General features: G+C 42.4%; 1 protein-coding gene across 1 annotated transcript in view; it reads right to left on the bottom strand.

Annotated features, from left to right (window-relative positions):
- Nucleotides 1–19,708, bottom strand: part of pacrg (PARK2 co-regulated) — a gene marked incomplete at its 5' end in the record, with an annotated part of 122,633 nt that extends 102,925 nt beyond the window's left edge. The window contains 2 exons of the mRNA XM_083906364.1: nt 233–367; nt 19,640–19,708. Of these exons, the coding sequence (XP_083762490.1) occupies nt 233–367; nt 19,640–19,708 (204 nt within the window). The remainder of the gene's footprint in view (nt 1–232; nt 368–19,639) is intronic.
- Nucleotides 19,709–21,735: the final 2,027 nt, after the last annotated feature.

The raw sequence follows: 21,735 nt of genomic DNA on the forward strand, positions 1-21,735 counted from the left end.
TAAAAGACCTCGGTATTTTGAATTTGAATGTAGTCACCGTTTTTGGCCACGTTCCACATTACATATGGCACCTTTAAATAACACTACACAACTTTTCAGAAGCATCAAAGTGGATTTGAACATATTATGAATACACGACACGCATCAGGTGCTTCACTGATGACAGGCAGTATTGACCAAAAGGCCTCGAGCATAAATTACAAAACAACTCAGCGAAGGGCTGTAACCCTACCTTCCATGCAATGCGGTTTCCTTTAGAACTGTGCTGCAGCGCCATTGGGAAGTCTCCACGCTCATAGAATTTGCGAAAGGTGCTCGGTTTGGTCGGACGCTCCCGGAAAGCCCCCGCAGACGGAGGAGCTACCACCTGCTCAGACACAAGAAGAGGGGGGAGAAAATAGAGAAATAAAGACTATTAGACAAACACACGGCAAGGAAGAGAGTTGTCACATGAAATCAGAAGTGACTGTGTTTTCCCCTACAAGAATTGACTCCCATTGCCTTCTCTTAAGGAGTAATTCAGTGAGACACATGTGTCTGCTGCTGTGCAGCGGCAAAACACAGTTAGTATGTACTTGTGTGTGTGTGTGTGTGAGAGAATTGGCCCTGTAGCCAGAGGCAGTGCCTGAGGCATTGTTAGGATCGTCTTTTCTCTGCCTCCATATTGGATATGTGCTATTACCGTGTCCCAGAAAGCCAATGGGACTTCTATCACATCAGCTGCAGTTGTTGTAGCGGAGGTGGTTGTGATGGTGTGTGACCCATACAACAGGTGTTAAGCAAATAAAACCCAGTGGAGGGGGGAAAAAAGTGGCAGGAATAAAGATTTAAGGATTTGAATTTAATATTATCTTCTGCAGGGGAAACAAACAGAGCAGTGTTACTATCAAAAACAATGCTGACACACGCAGTAATACTGAGGGACCAATTACCCAAAACATAGCTGGAAAAAGCATAACCTTTAACCCTAACCCACTCATATTCTTCACAGTTAATACATGTGCTTGAGGAATTTGGATTTATTTGATTGAAAACATTTGAGCTTTGGAAAACTTGTCTTAGCAGCTACTTTTCCCCCACAGTGCAGTCCCGTGTGTGAGTCTGGGGCCATCTGTGTGGCGCCGCTACAAGACTGGCAGATGTGTTGCTGTCATTAATCCTCAGATTACCACCCAGTGAGTAACAGAACTCTGCAGCAGCAGCAGCAGCAGCAGAAGCCCACAAGAAGAGCAAAGTTGGAGAGGGACATGTTCTTTTTGACAAGGCTGCGAAGACTTTTATATGATTCCCCTGAATAGTTGTTTAGATTTTTGTGTTACATCATCACTGCTGCGTTGCCTGTGTGTTGCATTTATGCACAAACACAGATGAGTAATAGTCAGTAAAATGATGAGTTAAAGTTGCATGTGCGACGTGGCAAAGGTATTGGGGCTGAACCTGAAGAGAAACTATTATGAGCAGCGTCTCTGAGCTCTCAGTTCATTTAAAAAGCATTAATGCACCGTGGGATTGCAGCACAGTCATTTCAAATGGATTTGTTTGGAGAATTTGTCTGCTATGCCGGGGAATTCGGAATATTATTATGCTGAATTAAATAAGCATACGTTTGCACACCTGCAGGAGGAAGACAATTCAAACACAATGTGTGACTAACAAAAACACTGAAAGGCACTTTGATTTAACACGTATTGTACGAGCATGAAAGAAAACCTTCCAAAAAATACAGATATACCCGCCATCGTCTCCAAGCCCCAGCTTTTATACGGAGTATAATTTCACATGCAATGGTTTGTTTAACCTTGAATGACGACAGCAAATTGTTACAGCGATTGTTTTGTATGAATCTGTGAGCGTGCACTTGTTTTAATCATTTTTAACCAACATCATTATACACAGGTACACGTCAGATTACCTAAAACATTACTTTATATTCAAACTCTCTGTTTTATGTCAAACACAAATGAGAACAACAATGCACGAGGAAAAAGAGATCACTGAAAACACCACGACACAACCAAAGAACAAGAAAACAACATAAGCACTCATGTGCTGCCCCTGTATACACATCAAAGCTCCCTCAGTCAGGTCTGATAGTATTACTTGACAGTAGATGAAGGACACAGCATAATAAAAATCACTGCAGTTTTTATACTGCATCTTTTCTTTTTTTAGAGCCAACATTTATCTTTATTATGGTTTGTCTCTGGTCTCGCTTCATTCCTTGCACAGCAGGAGTTGTTTTTGCAGCCCTCGCAGTGAAAATAAGACGCTATAAAAGCGTGCACGATCAGTGATGTGGCAGCCTGCAGGAGTGACAAAGCCCTCATATCCAGGTAGCGACGACGACAGCGCCGGGTTGGGCCACGTGGCACAGGGAGGCTAAAAATAGACTCAGACTGGGCAGCGGCGAGAGAATGAACCCAGACTGCACTAACTGGCTGAGCAGCTTTTATGGTCAGGAATGATGATGCTGCAGTCAATTCTATTCCATGGTGTTCATGGCTGAGGTGTTGCATGCTTCACAGCTACTTCCCCCCTTTTATGCTCACTTGCCAGAAAGATACACAGACATGCATGCTCAGTGACACATTTCCCTGTGACTAAGCTCACTTGCCAAAAAGGCTTTCCTTCTGCTATTGATGTAAGCTGGCATTCACAGCAGCTAAAGGAGAACTCTAATAGGTTTCTTGATGCCATATACCTTCACCCTTCTCCCATTTAGCCTTCATAACATTCCGCTTTACAGCGTCTGCACGCTGAGAGAAAAACTGCCGCCGTGCTGACTGCGTACATGTCCTGGTGTAGCTTAATGAACTCGAGAATTAGCTAATGTGTTCTGTTTTGTAGCCCAGTAAGACGCAGCACACACTACGAGCATTAAGACATAAGACACAGAATGTCCCTGCTGTGCGTGACAACGTCTTTAAGTTTTTGTTTTATACGAGCGAGCAGGAATTTGTGTTTATTCAATTTAGCAAAGCTGTGCAGACGTCATCGACTGCTGCTGATTCTGTACTGTTAAAGTCAAAAATAAAACCTCAGTTGTCCAAAATTCTGTACAAACAATACAAATAACAAATAAGATAAGTCTTTAAAATGGATTTGCAGAGGTATGCAGAGGTAATTCATGCACTGTTAGAAATGTTCCTGTAAAAAAACAATAAAGAACTGGCAGCTGGGTTGCCATTATGTTACTGTAAAATTAGCATATTTTTACTGCCACTGAAATTTACAGTTTTGCCCTGTAAATTAAAAATACAGTATAAACTGATATTTAAAATTATTTGAGAAGAAAGTCAATTCACTGTCAAAGTGCATTAGGGCAAATGGATCATTTCCTGAATTTCAAAAAATTCACTAAAATTATTCTTTAAGAGGTTTGCAAATATTTTCAACGGATCCTTGTTCAAGGCGGTGCCGACTATTGTGATGGTAAATTTCAAGCCATTCCGAGATACTTTTTGTTTTTGAGACTAAAGTCAGCTCACTGTCAAAGTGCATCAGGGCAAATGGATCATTTCCTGAATTCCTGAGATAGAGATGGATCAGGAATGGCAGGTAAATAGCTTCACATGTGCAGCTCAGGCAATGCTCTTCCCAGAATGCCAAAAAAATAATGCATGATACTGTTATCTAATACACTTTAACGGTAAAGTGCTGTGAAATAGGAATACATTAGAGTTCTGTTAAAAAAAACAGTAAATGAGCTGTAATTTCACTGATGTTCTGCAATATTAACAGTAAAGTACTGTTTATTAAAAAAAATAACACCGTAATCCTGTTGAAATTCTGCCGTAAATTCACAGAAATGATTTACAGTGTGGTGTTGTGTGAGGCTAAAAAGTTTTAAAGCTTTAAATAAAGTTGCCCCTATTAATAACTCAGAAATATTAAGCTATGTGTGCGTAACTGGAGACCGAGTAAATGTTATCATTGATCTTAGACAAATTGCATTCCTACATTATTTCAGATCATGTTTTAAAACCTAGTTTCTATCAAGGCCTTTGGGAATATTTGATTTGCACACCAGTGTATGTTTTTTTTAATTAATTTTCACTCATGATAGTGGTCATACCTCGCTTATTTTGTTTTACTTCATCTTTTTAAGCAATTTGTATTAAACGTACTTGATTTTAACTCCTTGGAATTTCCTTTCTCCTCTTCCACAGGAGCAACACTCAAGCCCATATTTGTATAACGCAAACTCCATCCCTGTCCTAAAACACAGGCAGTGAGAAATGTGGAAAAAGCAGGGTATAATAACATAGACCTGCATGAGCAGAGAGAGCACATCTTGCTCTCAGTGGAGGCCATAAACCGGGCCTGTGCGGCGACAGACTACAGAGCCGAGATAGAGGTGGTGTAAGGCAATAAAGGGAGGAAGTGTCTGTTTTGTGAGCCCCTGGTGTACACATCAGGGAGTCATAACAAGGCAGCACTGGTCAGATGAGCTCCAGGCTGTCATTTCTCTCCTTCGCCTTCATTCTGCCTGCAGATCTGTTTCCTCTCTAATGCTGTCGTCCACTCCAGCTCCACAGTAAACCCGGTGCTGCACAGAGCCACAGATGCAATAACACACAAACACGCGGTCATGCACGTACACAATCACTCACACACACACACACTCGGCTCATGCTGAGCTCCCCCGTGGGTGAGCCCCCGCAGGGGTGATTGAACACCAGCAGGGCCACTCGCTCCTGTCATTTATAAAAGGTGTCGCCCTGAGAAACAGAGATGCTCCCTCTAACCTTATTAGTATGGCAATTCCATGGCTCTTCCTCACACTGACACACAGAGTGGGCAGGGCAGAGAAAGAAGCTCAAGAAAGAGGATTTAAATAAATAAATAAATTTAAAGAGTGTGGGAAGCGATAGGCATGAAGAAGCTGGGAAGAAATGGGATGGATTGAAAAATGGAGAGAGAGCGCGGTGACAAACAGAGAGGAAACCAGAAGATGGAGAATGGGGGGGGGGGGGGGTAAGGAAGAGGGAGACAGGGGCACAAGAGGTGTGGCTCATCAATTCTGAGGGTGTGTTCTGTGTGGCAGGGCGGCTGCAGCATGGAGGTGATCCATCACCGCGCCACTGCCTCCAGCTCCATCGTTCTTTCTCATCTCTCCATTTCTCTGCCTCCGTGCAACACAGCCGTGCCAGGACACCTCTGACTGTCTCTAATAGATATCCACAAGTGCAGTCAATCCTTCGCCGACCCTGCATTATCATCATGACAGCACTTTCTCATACGAGACCCTCGTTAATGCCGCGTTATCCATCAGCTCTCGGCCTCAGAAATGCATTTTTGTTGCTTTGCATTTGCAGGGCAACAAGGATGTGTTTTATCACCTGGATACTGAAACAACAAAGACAGTACAGGCCTCCTCCTCCTCCTCCTGCTTCCTGCTCACCCTTTTCTTCCTCTGCATTTCACTGCCGTCCTCGCTTGAGAGGTTATTGAAATCTAGCTCTCTGTACGGAGGGAGCCGGGTGGGTGAGTCACAGAGGATGGAGAAGACACGCCAATGCTCTCCTGATAAGGTCAGTGTGCCCATCGCTGCCGCAGGCAACAAAATTAGCTCTCTTTATTTACAGGGCATTTTCTGCCGTAGCCGAGCAGCTGCATGTTTTTGAGCCACCTGGGATACGACGGGCTCGGCTGGAGACGTACACTTTATCCTCAAACTGTATTTGAATGAAGAAAAAATAGGAAGTATTTGTGTGCTATCCGTGCTGTAAGGGCATGTCTCTCGACCAGTGGACAGGATATTTGTGCATACTCATTTCCTCTGGTGGGAGACAAATTCCTTTCAGAGGAAAATATCTGCTGTATTTGCGCAGCACTCCATTAATTTCTCATGACTGAAACAGCAAGAAGTGCAATCAGTCTGCAAGTGAGTTTCATTATGAGCGGAAATTAGTCCTGTTATGAAAGACAAAAGTCGGAGAGAAACAAATGAGTAAAGAGTTCTCACTGGACAGGAATACTCTGACTGATGGAGAGAGAGCGACGCTAATTCCTTTGTTCAGAGCTCACAGGACCATAAAGGTGTGCTTGCATCAACCATATCATGCACACGGGCACAAAGGCAGGGACGTCTATAATGAAAAATGAGACACAGATGACACCACACACACACACACTGTGTCACTACAAAAACAGGAATAAAACAGGTGACAGCTACATACTATTGAACTGAGAGGGTGAGAAATACTTTAAAAATAACTTCAACCATTCGACAGCCCACCCCCCACAGCGTTCTGCCCCTGCGAGTTTAACCCCATCACTTAAATAAGCAGCAGAGACACAGAGAAACATTAACGAGATGTGAAAGAAAGAGTGTGAGGTGATGTGAGATGTGAGGACTATATGTGAGAGAGGTTAGCGAGAAAGAGAGCGAGAGAACACAGTGTTTTTCCTTCTTCTGTGTGGCTCACTTATCTACGAGGCAGCAGCAGGACAGCCGTGTGCTTGCAGAGTGCTATTGGTGATTCATATCACCACCAAACCACAGCTGAAATGATGGCACAGCGGGAATCAGCCTGAATGGCATAGGCAGAATACATCACCTCTCACACAGGAAACCACAAGCACTGAGCTGGTAACTAAGTGAAAAGAAACACAAGCAAAGATGAGCGCCAATACTAATATAAACGATCATTCTTTAGTTGGTATAAAAAGTAATAAAAAACGAATAACACCTTCAGTTACAGTGGGGTCCTCAGCACTCTGACCCTAAAAAGAACATTGATATAGTGGATTGATTTAGTTAAGAATTGCGAGGGCTCAGTTTTTATCAATAAATAACAAAAAAACAATTTAACCATGAATGTATAGGCATTGTCTTTCAAAATCTGTAGGAGGAGGTGCTCAAACAACGGACGCATAAATCAAGCTTCCACACTTAGCCTACACGAGGCTACGCAACGAATAGCGCTGTCCATGGTTCTGAAACTACAGCGATAGTCGATCATGTGTCTCTGCCAAATACTGTTTATTTTTTGTTAGGGCTGTTTTGTATACGAAAAACACATGCACAATCTGCATCACTGTCCAAATTCTTTAGTTGGGATAAAAAGTAATAAAAACACCTTGGGTCCTCAGCACTCGGACCCTAAAACCACAACACAGATACAACCACAAAAGTGACTTAAAACAATCCCAAATCAATGAAACCTGGTGCAAATGTTTATATGTGCCATGGCCAGATAGTTCTTCTGGTTTCCTTTTTCAAACTGTGAATACAGACCATGGTGGTGGTTCCATACAGTGTTCATTGTCATTCTTTGCAACTGACAGAACAGCGGGGCAGTGTGTGCCCCAGGCCTAAGACTGGAGACAGAAAGCCTGACTGAGCTTTCAGAGGCTGGAGATAAAGGCAGGACCACTATGGTGGTTGGTGCCAAAGGCAGAATCTATGTACAGACTTGCAGTGACCCAGGTCATGCAGAGAGGTCAGCACTGACTCATGATCAGTGGAAAAAGACCTCTTGATGTATGTCAGCAAAGAAAGTGAACGGGGGATGCTGATGTTTGGGTCTGGGTCAGGCCAACAATGACAAACCAAGAGCTGTTGACATTATATCAAGAGATGGTGTTGGTTGGGCTTCATCAGGGGAAGATGGAGCTCATTCAGAAACAGAACTGTAGTTCAATGCTTTTTGTGCCCAGATGAAGACACACAATGACAGGCAGGCAAAGTAACAGTCATATAATTATAGGAAAACAAGCCTGGAGATGGACGGGTACAATAAAGCACTGAAAAAGCAGTGGAACATGAATGTGTAACTGGTGGAAATGGCTGGTAAACACAGTGTAATGAGAAAACTGGGTCCAGGTGTGAGTGGTGGCATCTTGTGGCTGGAGCGAAAAATGGCAGAAGATGAAGAGAGTTGGCAGTGGAACAGGTGCTTATTTCTATCTTTTACAACATGTCACATGTTTCTGCTGCATTAAATCATTAAATGTGCATAGGTGTACTAATGTATGTATGTGTGAGAGAAAAGAGAAGCACACGTTGTGGTTCTGGCAGGGTACACACACTGATCCAAGGCTTTGTCTTTACAGCCCCAATCAGAGACGACATCTGAAGATATTAAAGCACTGCACCGGGCCATGAAATTAATGAGACACTGAAGAAAAACTACATCCCTGACTTGCTTCAGTTGCTGCTTGTGCTTCTGAGAACTGTTCTCCCAATTTAATTCAGCCAAATAAGTGGGCTTTGCATCAATAGGAATAAATCTTGTGTTTAATTTATGGCAGACTGAAAAAAAACACATCATAGAATATTAATGTGGCTAAATTCAGTGTACAGCATTTTGTCATAGAGTGACTATTAGTGCTGATCATAACCCAGAGGAGCTGCATGACTCATCCAGAACTTGAAATGGAATAATAATAATAATAATAATAATAAATTTTATTTGTAAAGCACTTTTCATAAAGTTTTCTCAAAGTGCTACAGAAACCAAAAAACAAAATAAACAAAAGACTAAGAGAAAAATCAGACACGATTAAAATCAGACACGATTAAAATCAGCAGAAGAAAGAATAGCTAAAGGAGGAGAAGAAAGTGCAGAAAAGAAAATAAAAACATCTAGGAACGACCTAGGAAAGCCTGTTCGAAAAGAAATGTTTTAAGCCCTTTTTTTAAAGGCATCGACAGACTGGGGTTGTCGTAGGTGTTCAGGGAGGGAGTTCCAGATGTGGGGGGCAGTGGAGCAGAAGGCTCGGTCTCCCATGGTGCGGAGTCGTGTGCGGGGCTGATGGAGGAGGTTGGTACTTTGGGACCGGAGGTTACGGGTGGATGAGTGAGGGGTAAGGAGGTCTTTGAGGTATTGTGGGGCGTTGCTGTAGATGCAAAGGTGGGTGATGAGGGCGATTTTGTATTGGATTCTTGAGGTTATGGGAAGCCAGTGTAGGTTCTGAAGAATGGGGGTGATGTGGTCGTATTTGCGGGTTTTCATCAGAGTTCGGGCAGCACAGTTCTGAATGAATTGAAGTTTCTGAAGGTGTTTGTTGGGTATACCGATGAGCAGGCTGTTACAGTAATCAAGCCTGGAGGAGATCAGGGCGTGGACGAGTTTTTCAGCATCAGAGAAGGTGAGGAATGGGCGGAGTTTAGAAATGTTCTTGATATGGAAAAAGCAGGTTTTGTACAGATGTTTGATGTGTTTTACAAAGGTAAGTTGTGGGTCCAGCTTCACACCGAGGTTGGTAACTGAGGTAGAGAGGGGGATGTCTTGACCAGAGAAGGAGATGGTGGTTATGGGTGATGACTGGACCTGATGAGGGGTACCAATTTGTATGGCTTCGGTTTTGGAACTGTTCAGCTGGAGGAAGTTGTGACTCATCCACGCCCTGATCTCCTCCAGGCAGTTGGAGAGGGCTAGAGTAGGTGATGATGAGTGGACCGGGGTTGAACGTAGGTTGGGGTCAGTTCGGAGGTACAACTGAGTGTCATCGGCGTAGCAGTGAAAAGAGATGCCGTGCCGGCTGATGACACGACCCAGTGGCAGCATGTACAGGATAAAGAGGAGGGGTCCTAGGACAGATCCTTGGGGGACACCGCATGTAACAGGGGCTGTTTGGGACCTGGCAGAGCCCAGGCTGATGTACTCTGTCCTGTCGGCGAGGTATGAGGTGAACCAGTCCAGTGTGGAATGATGGAGACCAATGTCGGTGTGGAGGCGGCTTAGGAGGATATGGTGGTCGACAGTGTCAAAAGCCGCTGAAAGGTCGAGAAGGATGAGCAGGGAGGGGGATCCAGAATCGGCAGAGATGAGAAGGTCATTGGTGACTCTCAACAATGCTGTCTCTGTACTATGGGCAGTGCGGAAACCAGATTGGAATATTTCAAACAGTGAGTGAAGTTGTAGATGTTCCTGTAGCTGTGCGGCAACAGCTTTTTCAAGCACTTTAGACAGAAATGAAAGATGGGAAATGGGCCGGTAGTTTGAGAAACATTCTGGGTCGAGGTTGGGTTTCTTCAGGAGAGGCTTGATAACGGCAGTCTTGAGTGAGGGCGGGACATGGCCGGAGTTTAACGAGTGGTTTATTATTTGTGTGATAAGAGGGCTTATGACAGACAGGAAGTGAAACGTACAGAAAAGACGACGCTAAGATGGAGAAGCAGGGCGGAACATGGGGAAATGTTGTTGTCCTCTTTGCACATACAATTATTGGGCATTATACTGGACCACAAGGGGAGAAATAGGTAAAGGTAACACAACCAGCACAGCAGGAAGACATTGATTTCACCACAGAAAGCAGAGAGGACTTTGCCTAACAACACCGCACATATCTGCAAGTGCCACAGGAAGTCCAGCAGAGACAGATCCCTGAGGAGGAGAGGGAGTCGTGTGGAGATAAGCAGCCTGCACATGGGAAGAGATGCAGGTTTTATGTCTGATATGGGAATATTGTTTAACAGTGAAGCACATTATCTCGCTGATTATTATGTATTGCAAAATGAACCTCAGGCCGTCGGTCGTATCACACGCCCAGTGTGAATATCTGTGCCTGAAAATAGGTTTTTACTGCCTGAAAGGCTGCCAGAGGTTCACTCACACAGAGACCAAGTCGAGACGAGAGTGTTCTGAAGTTTGACCTTTGCACAAATTAAACTGGTTGAAAGGAACTGAAAGCTATATCCCAGCTAACAGATACACACAACTCTGCAAACTATGCTGCATGGACTGAATAAAAACAAAATAAATAAATAAACATACACACTTTCTACTCCCTCGCTCTCTCTCTCTATTGACTTTTGTGTGCAACAAAAATGCTTTCTAATCCAAAATGTGTTTACTCCACAGAATAAGAGAGGAGAGGCGCTCCCAGTAGAGGTTGTTACAAGAAACCGTGAATGATATCGTATATTAAGCAGAGGTCTTGTATTGAGACCTCCTGCTGGGATATTGCTCTGAATGATCGTCCAGTCTTTGGATTGGCCCAAAAGACCAAGACGAATGAAGCTATTTTCCTACAAGAAAATGCATTGAAATCGGGCGACTTCTCAGATGCATAAAATCCCACACTGTGCTCGCTGCATCAGCCCAAAGAGAGAGAGAGAGGGACTCTCACAGAGACACATGGACTCATAAACATGCAAAAAAAAAGGAGTATATTATGCAAAGCCATGCCAAAAACATTTTGTACAATCAAGTCGTATTCCAGAGCGCAGGATATGTGTGAAGCAGTCAGACGTTTGCTCTGGCAGTGACAAAGTTCTTTCTATGCCACTTCCTCCACAACTGCTATAACTGTGTTTAGTACTGTGGCTTCTCTGTAGAAATCAGGCACTTCTTATGAGCAACGACAAACATGATAAGCAACCGTGAATCAGACATCAGTGACAAAGTTTGGACAACAAAATCCCACAAACCTCCTGATTAAAAGGGTACGTTACTGTTTATTTCGACAAAAGTTAGATTTGACCTCCCAAGTTCAATCAGAACAGCAAAAATCCCTTTAATTTGATCATAAACCGAAGCCTCATCTATTTAAGAGGCGCGCTACGTCATCCTCTTCCTCCCAAATCACATTCACTCTCCACGCTTTTACCCTCTACTCACTCTAATTCCCTCTCATAAAAAAGGCTGCCTTCTATGACTCTCCTTGGCTTGGATTTTTATGCCTTTTTGTGGCCCATCTCAGAGGAATGTTTTCAAGGTAATGTGATGATGACCCTTAGACTCCTCATTAAATTACTCTGTTTCACAGCATCTACTAAATATCCAAAATGTTAACGTGGAAATGCAGCCAAGACAGCGCAGATGACCTTAAAAAGTAGCAGCTTTCTCATTTTTATCAGCGAAAAAAAAAAGGTCTCGGTAACTTCCGTCCGAACACAGTCAGTTAGATTCAACAACACTAAAGAGATGGGTGTCAGGAGTGACAGATAGAAAGTTGAGCATCTGTCACAGAGCTGTACCATTTGCCTGAAATCAAAGGGAGATGAGGGCCTTCAAAGGACAGGCAAAGCTGTGTGTGAGGCCGGACATGCTCTGGTGTGCTCCACAGATAAGGGCCAAGAGGTTATATTGGTTTTCTTCTGTCTCTGCCTTTGTTCTGCTCTGACTTAAGGGAGCGGAAGGAAGAGAGAATAAAAAGACGTGGGCAGACAGAGGATAAGTCAGGAACAGGTTGCCTGTCTCCCTCTGTCATAGAGCGCCACGTTGATCAAACACTCGTTAGTAGAATGTGCTTGGTGTTTCTGGACAGCTGAAAGTAATGAGCGACGGTGGCTGGAACAGAGGGGGCGCCGCGCCGTAATGTGGATCATTTTTGTGGCAGTGGAGTATTCTGCCTTCCAGCCCTTTCCTCGTCCTCTCTAGCAGAGTCATCGCCTCCAGCGCGCCTTCAACTGGGAGCACTTTAACTCAGCTGGATGCGTGGCATGAGCTAAATAGTAAAGTAATCCTCCGGGGGATTCTGATGGAAATGCACAAACTACTTCACATCTTAAAGGGTTTGTAGGTTTGCTTTCTTGGCACTAGATGAAGAACCCCAGCGCCCCAGAGCATCGTCTGTGAAGTTTGCTGCTGTGCGTTTTTTTTAAAATGCATTCAGTGTACATTTGTGCTCTGACCTTCCATCCCTCATCCCACAATATTCCCTTCAGTATTCTGAGAGGAATCATTGTGTGTGTGTTTGTTTCCCAGCATTTATTAGAGGTTCTGTTTGTTCTGCACCATTAATGCATGTCAGTGTCCTTGCAGTCAGTACAGACATGCAGCCTGTTTTCATCTCAGCGCTGGTCAGCACAATTCAAAAAGGTCAGGCCAATGTTATTGCATTGATGGTAATCTTAAAAGATTTTCAGGGAGGGGGAAGGGGCAGTGAAACGACAGCCAACATTTGGTTTTATTGAATTGGAACAACAGCGTTTGTCAGATACATTGATTTTTCTGCTACTGGTTCCCACTATATTGATGTAGGCCGAGTGCAAGCTGCCATATTATGACCCTGCAGTCAAGTGTGCGACACTAAGAAGAGTGTGTTCTCCTCCTGCAAGGACAAATTAAAGACAGGGCTGATAATGATGGAGGGTTAGGGCGACTCCTGTCAATTTAAGGCAATTAATCACAGATTCATTTTGATTATTTATATAGCTGCTTAGACACACAATTAATGATTTTAAAAAATGGGGCGTGTGTGGTTGTTATAATATAACATATATATAGAGAAAATGTCATAATTTAATAGGTTAAATAAAATAAAATGAAACAATACTGCTTGAATTAAGCTTGAAGTTTGAAAGTAAATGCAATGTGTCTCAAAATTCTAATTCCGGATGCATTGTTCTAAAGACTTGTGAGTGTTTTCTTAATTACTTATGGGTATATTTTATGTAAGTGTAGATTGTAATTATCCAGATTTGCCAGGTATGAGGACAAAATGGTTCTCTGCAGAGGAAATGGCATTGGTTTGTGTGTCTATCTCATAAACCCACTCTGCACTCAGGCACGTAACACCAAGGTTACTGTTGGTCAAAAGCATCTTTTTCATACCAACATGCCCTTACATAAAAACGCAGCCGTTGCCCCTCCATTCAAGAGGGACACCGCTCATAGAAGAGGCATAGATCTAAATGTCCTCTAACGTTAGTGATCACATGACACAGGGCTAATTAACTGCGGCAGGAAACAGAGGCCCTGCAAGGAGCAATAAACAGTCTCCATTAAAAGCCGTTTAATTAGAACACAAGCTACAAGGGCTTGAAGGAGAACATAACAAACAGAGTGGCCAGTGTAATTGTCGACCAACCTCTGTGGGAAGCAAACACAATGGGAATCAGTCGAGCACTTCCTATAAGGTCATGATAGAATGTTGTGTGAGTGCTTCTCCATATCTGACTGAAGTTTCCACATGGAGGAAAAAGGTCACAGGCATTTCAGGAGTAATGCACTTCAGATAGCGTGGCCTCGGAGAAGAAGGACGTGCAGAAACTTCTTCAAATACGTTCTGCTAAATTTATCCTGAAATATACACTGCACTGGACACACTGCAGATCCACACCATCAAAGCAGTGTCCCAAAATCAGCATTTCAAAGTCAGCCTTATGATTGCTTTTAATTAACAACATTTCATCGATTAAAAGTGTTCAAAATGTGCTCCTGTTTGGTCTTCTTTTTTTATGCTGCTTTTAAAGTTTGGAGCCAAAGCAAATCATAATCGGCAAAGTTGGTGGAGAAACTGTAATCGTGTGTGTCGTCCACTCTCCAGGCTCCGTGGTTGATCGATAGTAATAGAAACGCCAACAGGCCTCCTGAGCTGCGCTGCCGATTTAACCTATTTTACCATGACTCAATTCTTCCTCTCTCTTCAAATAACCCTGGCTGCATCTCTGGATGAACGACAGGCTTCTGGTGCTGATAAGACGAGTGTGCAGAAGGAGAGGCGGGAGAAAAATAATGTGTGTCTGCAAGCACGGCTGGTTTAGGAAAGCCGACAGGTGAGAGCCAATCTTCACCTCAACATCCAACGGCAGATATTTGATCAATTTCCTTCTACTTGCATAAGCGTGCTCCGCACACAGCACAGACACAGACACAAAACCCCGCAGCCGCCGGCTTCATGGTCAATTTATGTATCATGCTGAGCACATTATGAGTTCCCGTGGCAGATAAATGTGTTTGGAGCGATGAGGAAACGAACGAGCTCGACGGCAACTGAAAATAATAAATAGACAAATTCATCTCCATAAAAGCTTTCAAGGATTCAGTCTTGGTCAGCAACTTCCCCCGCTCTCCCTATAACTGACAATGAGGCTGCAAGCTCGTGATCTTTTTAATCTCTTCTGTGTTAATGTTCTGTTTTGGATGATTTTCCCCCACCCTATAGTGTTCAAAAAGAGAGAATACGCAGTTCTTAAATCAAGCCTGAACTCATAAACATCACACTGTTCGACAAACTAGATTAATTCTAAACGCGATCCAATTCAAGATGGGAATTTAATAAGGTTTTTATTGCATTTTAAAGCAAGATTATATTCAATTAGATCACACTGAAATCCTAGACTCCTTCAAAAGCCTAATCAAGGACCAATTTCTACACTGAGACTTGTTTTATTTGTTAAGATTGGTTTTATTTACTAAAATTACACTGTAGGGGTATAGAGTAGATGTAAATCATCATCTCATCTGTGGCTCAGTCTGCTGTGATACAATTAAACAGTGGTGTAAACAGTCAGTGTGATAGGAAACCTCATTTTATTTCATCGATTTGGTTGAGGATTTGTTCATACAGTAATTGTCTTGTAGCCTTTTGTTCCTGTCCTCAGAGTAAAATGTTTTCATCTTCAGGGACCAGTGTGACTGAATGAAGAGAGAGAGAGAGAGCAGGATAAAGACAGCGAGGGGGGGCCAGGAGATCTGCTCAGGTAAATAATGATGCTGCTGTGGGAGAGGAACAAAATAAGATATGGAGGTCACGTTTGCTAGCATGGAGTCTCCATCTGTCCCCCGGGGTTAGTGGGGTGAGCCTGAGATGACAGAAGGCTCGGGGGGGGAAAAGGGCTTGGCAGGGTTGCGGGGAGGCTTGTAGCACAGACTCGGGGACGGTGACTCGCTCGCCAGCTCCATTTTTATCCCAGAGGCCGAGCAAAAAAAAAAAAGTAAATGAGGTGTGCTTGATATAAAGGCAGTCTATTGGCTCGGCCAATCTGCACACAGCCTCGCCGCACGGACGCCGAGGTTGGGATCAGGTGTAGTTTGTATCGATTTTGACCTCTCAGGTGAACGGAGCAATAGAGAATCTTCAAGAGGATCATGTTTGTGCTCCCGTGTTGTGACGGTTGCAGAGACATTTAGGACTGTCGGCCGCTCTTTCATGCCTCGTCATTGGACGAGCAAACGGGCTACGTGACATTTAAGACCTTTGAGATTTACCCTGCATAAAAACACGCCGAGGGCATAAAAGGAGGAAACTTTACAGACAGACAACACCGTTTTCAAGGGCCTTATAAATCAACTGCACCTTATGTATACACCTAATAGTTAAATTCAACATGTCTAAATCACATGAGACTGTCGGTGTTCACATGTACACTATTCATCGATGTCACACCACGCTGCGCAGATGTTAACCGTCTCCCCCTGGATGATTATTTTGTGTCACTGACCTAAAAGTGACACATATAATAACACCTTTGTTCTCCTCTCTCAGGCTCAAACACAAGGTGACGACTTGCCACCAACAGATTGTAAAGTGCATCTTTTTTTCTCTTTCAACACATGAAGATGAATCACCAAAAAAGAGGTGTGTGTGGGGGGGGGGTTAGGTGTGGGGGGTTCAGGGCCTGTGCTATTGATTCAATTTCTATGACCACAAATACTTTAAAGCATAATAAGCCTATGTTTCAAGTCCCCATTCCCTTTCAAGGCTTGAAATGGCCTTGTCGCTACCTACAAATCACAGCTCTCTGCAAAGCTGCCCTCTCTGGAGCGATATGTCAGTGACCACAGGGGAAGAGAGGGGGGGGGGGGGGGGGGGGGGGGGGGTAAAAAACAGAAGGCAACAGACACAAGCAAGCCTCTAAAAATGTAATGGTTTTTGTTGAGGATTTAGCCGCTGGTATACAGCAGCTTGCGAGTATCACTCTTAGCTCCATACATATAGCCACGTCGTCTGGGGAGACGGTGAATGTTAAAAGGCTTTGCAGAAGCCCCTTTTTCTTTTTTTTCGAGAAGGATCTTGACAGGAGATTTGTTTATGACCTTCAGGAAAAGGAGGAAGAAGTCAATGATAGCCCTGACTCAAGGAAATCCTTAGCCATAGGAAATGAGAGAGCAGCAATTTCAAGTATTCACTGTCGTCATGAGAAATATGCAGCAATTCCAACCATCTCGTAGAGCCACTTCTTTGTAAGTGCAGTATAACTGTAACAAGAACTCAGGCCTGGTTACGCTCAAACTAGTGCGTTTAATTATTATACAGACGCTCGTTTCTAATCAAAACAGTCAACATAAACTGTATCACTATAAACTTTATAATGAGATTTTCACTACATTCCTGATAAATAAAATAATTGGAATCTCCTCTGTCTTCATTTCTACTTTACAAAGAGACTTCCTGATGGAGAAAGCTAAGAAAATAGGTTAGAGATAATTGCCTGAGAGATCAGGCAAGTGAGAGTCACAAGGATCTCACAACCTGTCAATTTAAGACATGCGACGTGCACCTGAAACGGCGCCAAGTGAGAAATAAATGCAGGAACAGGCGTCAAACGTCACATATACTGCAAGTAAACACAGACTTTAATATATTTTGATCTACAAAGAGTTTGTCAACAAACAGTGAATAAACGTGGACTAATAATGCACAAACACACATCACATCACCTGCCCCTCATTTGTAGTAAATAATCATCTTTTGGCCACACAATGCAGGATTTACCGGCCAATTAACACGGTTCAATAAAGACAAATATCGCCCGCTGCACAAGCCTATTACACGTTCCTGATCCATCTTCATTCACGGTAAATGAGAGGATGAACCGACTCGACAGTCCTTGGAAATACAGTCATGTATGCTTTGCTTTCACCACAGCTGCAATGAGACGATCCGCTGTAAAAGCACTCCACAGGTCGTCTGCCCAACACAAACCATGACCCCTAACAGTCGTGGTAATTGTGACACACGGACAAAGGGAGGAATTGATTATATCATATATGAGAGCTTAATACCATTCTGATTTAAATCAGCATTTGCATACTGCACATATTATGAGTTTGCTGAATACAGCTCAGACACTCTACTATATTCTATTTCTATGACGATTACTCCACATAATCAATCATACACCGATGACAATTTTAGGTTATCCTTATGACAGCACTTATTTTAGCCTAACCCAGAATCTTTTCCTAATTATAATCAAGTGAGGGGTTTTTTTTGTCCCCTAAAACTTAAAACAGTCACTCTTCTACTACACAGTTTTACGTTGTTACCATGATTACAGTGGTCTCTTCCACCCTGGCCCGTTCTATTTAAGGATAATGAACCTCTATGTTCCAGAATATGACTGAAGGACAACCCCGTATAAAAATAAGTGCACAATAACTTGTTCAGAATACACACAACACCACGATCCACAAGCGTTTCATGTTAATGTGGTATCTTTGAGGCATTACATTTAAAAGAAAGAAAATACATTTGCATTTTTGTGTCTAATCAGTGCAATACAATGTTGGAATTCTAAAGGAGTTCCAACAACATAATGTTAGCCTGTGAGATGTATTGTATAATTTTAGAGTTTCCATCCAAGCGAGTACAAGAAACACACACGCACGCACACACACACACACACATAATGCACTCTCCACTAAATCACAAGCCTCAACCCTCACTTACTCTGACCATGCACTTAACATAATTCTAACCGTAAACCTAAAGCCACGTCTTAAAACTATATCAAAAAAACTTCCTCACATCCATGGTTTTCATCCATAGAAAGACGCACATTCCCACACACACACACAAACAAACACCCACACACACACTTATACACACACACACATTACATAATTCAGCAAAACTGTTGTCATTCCCTATGAGGACTTCTCAGGACTTCTGCGCTGACAAACACTGATCAACATTTTTTAACTGACATTTTATGGACCAAACGATGACTCAATATTTAGATACATAATTGATCAAATAATCTTCAGATTAATTGGTTATGAAAATAAGCATTAGTTGAAGCTCGGGTCCTCAGCTCCACTCCGATCACATACCCTGGTTTATACAGTAAAAATAGCATTTCTGATTTTAGTGGGGGAGATTAAGAAAATATTCAGTGGATCCTTGTTAAGGGTGATGTTGACTATTATTATAGACAATTTCAAGTCATTTCAAGATATTTTTTGTTTTTTTTGAATAAAGTCAAAGTGCATCAGGGCAAATGGATCATTTGCTCAATTTAAAAAATTCATCATCATTCAAAAACATATGTTTCGATGCACAGACCATCAAAATAGGATTATTCAATCAATCAAAATGTAGTTCAAACACCGTTAAAAGCCACTTTGAATGGCGGCCAGCCTGAAAAATGGCGGCCATTTTGTATTTTCAAGTGGATAATGCACTTTTCTAAGAGAGTAGGTGTTTGCATCACCGAGTGAAAGATTGTATCTGCCCAACTAACGTACCATCAGAGGAACTTATACTAATACAATTTCCCATGTTTGTTTATTTATACTGTAAATACTGTAAATGTCAGTATTTTACTGTAAATATCAAGACCATATTGTGTGTATTCTGCAAATTGTCTATAATGTACATTAATGTATATACTATAGTGTACATTCTATATTCTATTTTAACCTAATTTATCTTTACTCTCTTTGCTGGGACAAACGTACCACGTACCACTGGTGGCCCACGTACCACAGTTTGAGTGGTAAATGACGTAGCAGCACTGTGATGATATAACATTTATCTCACACTAAAGTGAAGTAAATATGCCCACAATTATGACAGGAGACACACACTATGTAGCCTAAATATTAATAATAATACCGATGTCAACCACAGGACAACCTTCAGGGAACGTTCACACAAAGAAAAGCTGCTGTTGTTGTTGTTGTTGTTAGCTGCAGATGTTGATGCTAACGCTAACGTCAACAAACCAACTCACCACGGAGTTCTTCATCGTGGCCTTCACAGTGAACGCCTGCGCGTGCAGCTCCGTCCTGTTCCTCGGCATGATCACAGGTGTTCACACGCGATCACAGCTGTTCACACGCGATCACAGGTGTTCTCTCTTTCGCAGATTACCGAGTTTTTTTTTACACCGTAAAATGTTCAGCATCCGTGTGAGCAACAGGACGTTTGTTTGTGGAGTGATGGTTGCTATGATACCAGCGACGCTTTGGCGCGAGCGAGTGTGCGCGTGCGTGCGTGTGTGTATGTATGTGTGTGTCCATGGAAACAAGTGTGGTGTTTAATCAGTGAAGGAAGTTCACAATAAACGTGAAATAGGTTATTTATGTATTTCCTTTATCCTTGAAATGAAATGAAAACATAAAGTTAAAAAATATAATATCAATATAAGTCATTTATATTGTTATAGCTGTATTGCATTCGTTTTTTTTATTTCAAATTTGTTCACCAGTAAACATTACATATTTCTACTTGATTGTATTTTAATTTTGTATCAATTTCATTTTGTTTATATTGGAATAAATTTATTTTGAATATGCTACAGTACTACAGGGCTTCCTGATTATCACTGAACAAATCGTTTGCACAACATAATATAGAAATGAAATTGAGGAAGCAAAATAATAAAAGACAGAAAAAGGAAAGTAAATGACTTATTTGAAAAGGAGTGATAAGAAGCTAGCATTCATCATCACAGTCTCTCTCCAGGTGACGGTCATTGACTGGAGCTCATTCAAGGATGCACCGGGCAGAAAGCAAGAAAATAACTCTGTGATGAAGATCATCTATTAAACTCAGTACTGTTGCTAATTAAACTTATGTTTCTCAAGCTTTCGTGCTTTACTTTGTCTGTATGTTCCCCTTACAGGACATTAAATATGTCTTTGGTTCCATTTTTCACTCGGGCTTAATTGTCAGAAAACATACTATAATAATGGCTGGAAACCACACGTACAACAATGCTGCTTTGCTTTTGCAATGAATAACATTTATCACAAGGACATTATACACTTTGTGTGACTTTCACAACCTGACGAACTGTTAAAAGGAACAAGCCCCTGGATGCTCTCCCTACAGCCTAATGGCCTCCTCTAATGACTGTTTGTCTTGTTTCATGGTAATTGGGGGGCAACTGACTCTTCTGCAAAGTCTCTGCCATCCTTTTTCTTTATCCTTTTTCCTGCTGAGAATCTTCTTCCAGTTCCCTCTGGGTCCTCGGCTTTTGTAGGTCCTGGTTTCTGCTCTAATGATATCATAATTGCTGTTTTCCCCTCCTCGCAGTGGACAATGGACGCCGAGCTTGAAGGTGGCCCAGAAAACGAGCTGTAGATCAAACCCAATCGCGACAGTGTGGCTGCAGAGAGAAAGAAAGAGACATATTCCTCAAAGTGTTGTGTATTAAAAGTGTAGAAATCATCCTCCTCTATTCTCTCCATACATAACCACCTGTTCTACACGATGCATCATTACTGTTAGTGAATGCTAATCTTCATAATTTAAGTTTACATGCATGTTAAAAGTCTGATTGTAGTCAGACTAATGCTACTACTATGAATACAGTATTCTTAATGTTATGTAAACAAGTTAGTCCCACTTAAATTGAGCCAGTCTTAGTCAGACTAACATAATGCAAAATGCAAAATCGGACTGGAGTAGGACTTGGCGTTCTGCACATGCACAAAAATGTCCACGTAGAATTAGGAGACGACATATATACCGCAGTACTGTGTACATCATTATAGTGCCTGTATAACTTATCTGTGTGTTGTTATCTATAACTGCTGTGTGTCTTTAATTGGCCCCCAGACACAAGTAATATATATATATATTTTTTATCTGAATTGAATTGAAGTTCTGTTTCTGGAAAACATACAGCAGCAACGGTGTCTTTCTTCAGACAACACAGTGACACCGAGAGCCACGCTCCATCTAATTTGTATCACCATTAGCACATACACGTTTGTTTTTCTGTGACGTAAAGGCCCGACAGGAAACTGATTCAATACGCACTGGCTTATAGAGAGATACAGCGCCACCGTGGACTCTGCAAGTTGTCTCGTTGCCTGTCTT

This window comes from Microchirus variegatus, assembly GCF_963457635.1.
Source record: "Microchirus variegatus genome assembly, chromosome: 2".
Classification (NCBI taxonomy): domain Eukaryota; kingdom Metazoa; phylum Chordata; class Actinopteri; order Pleuronectiformes; family Soleidae; genus Microchirus; species Microchirus variegatus.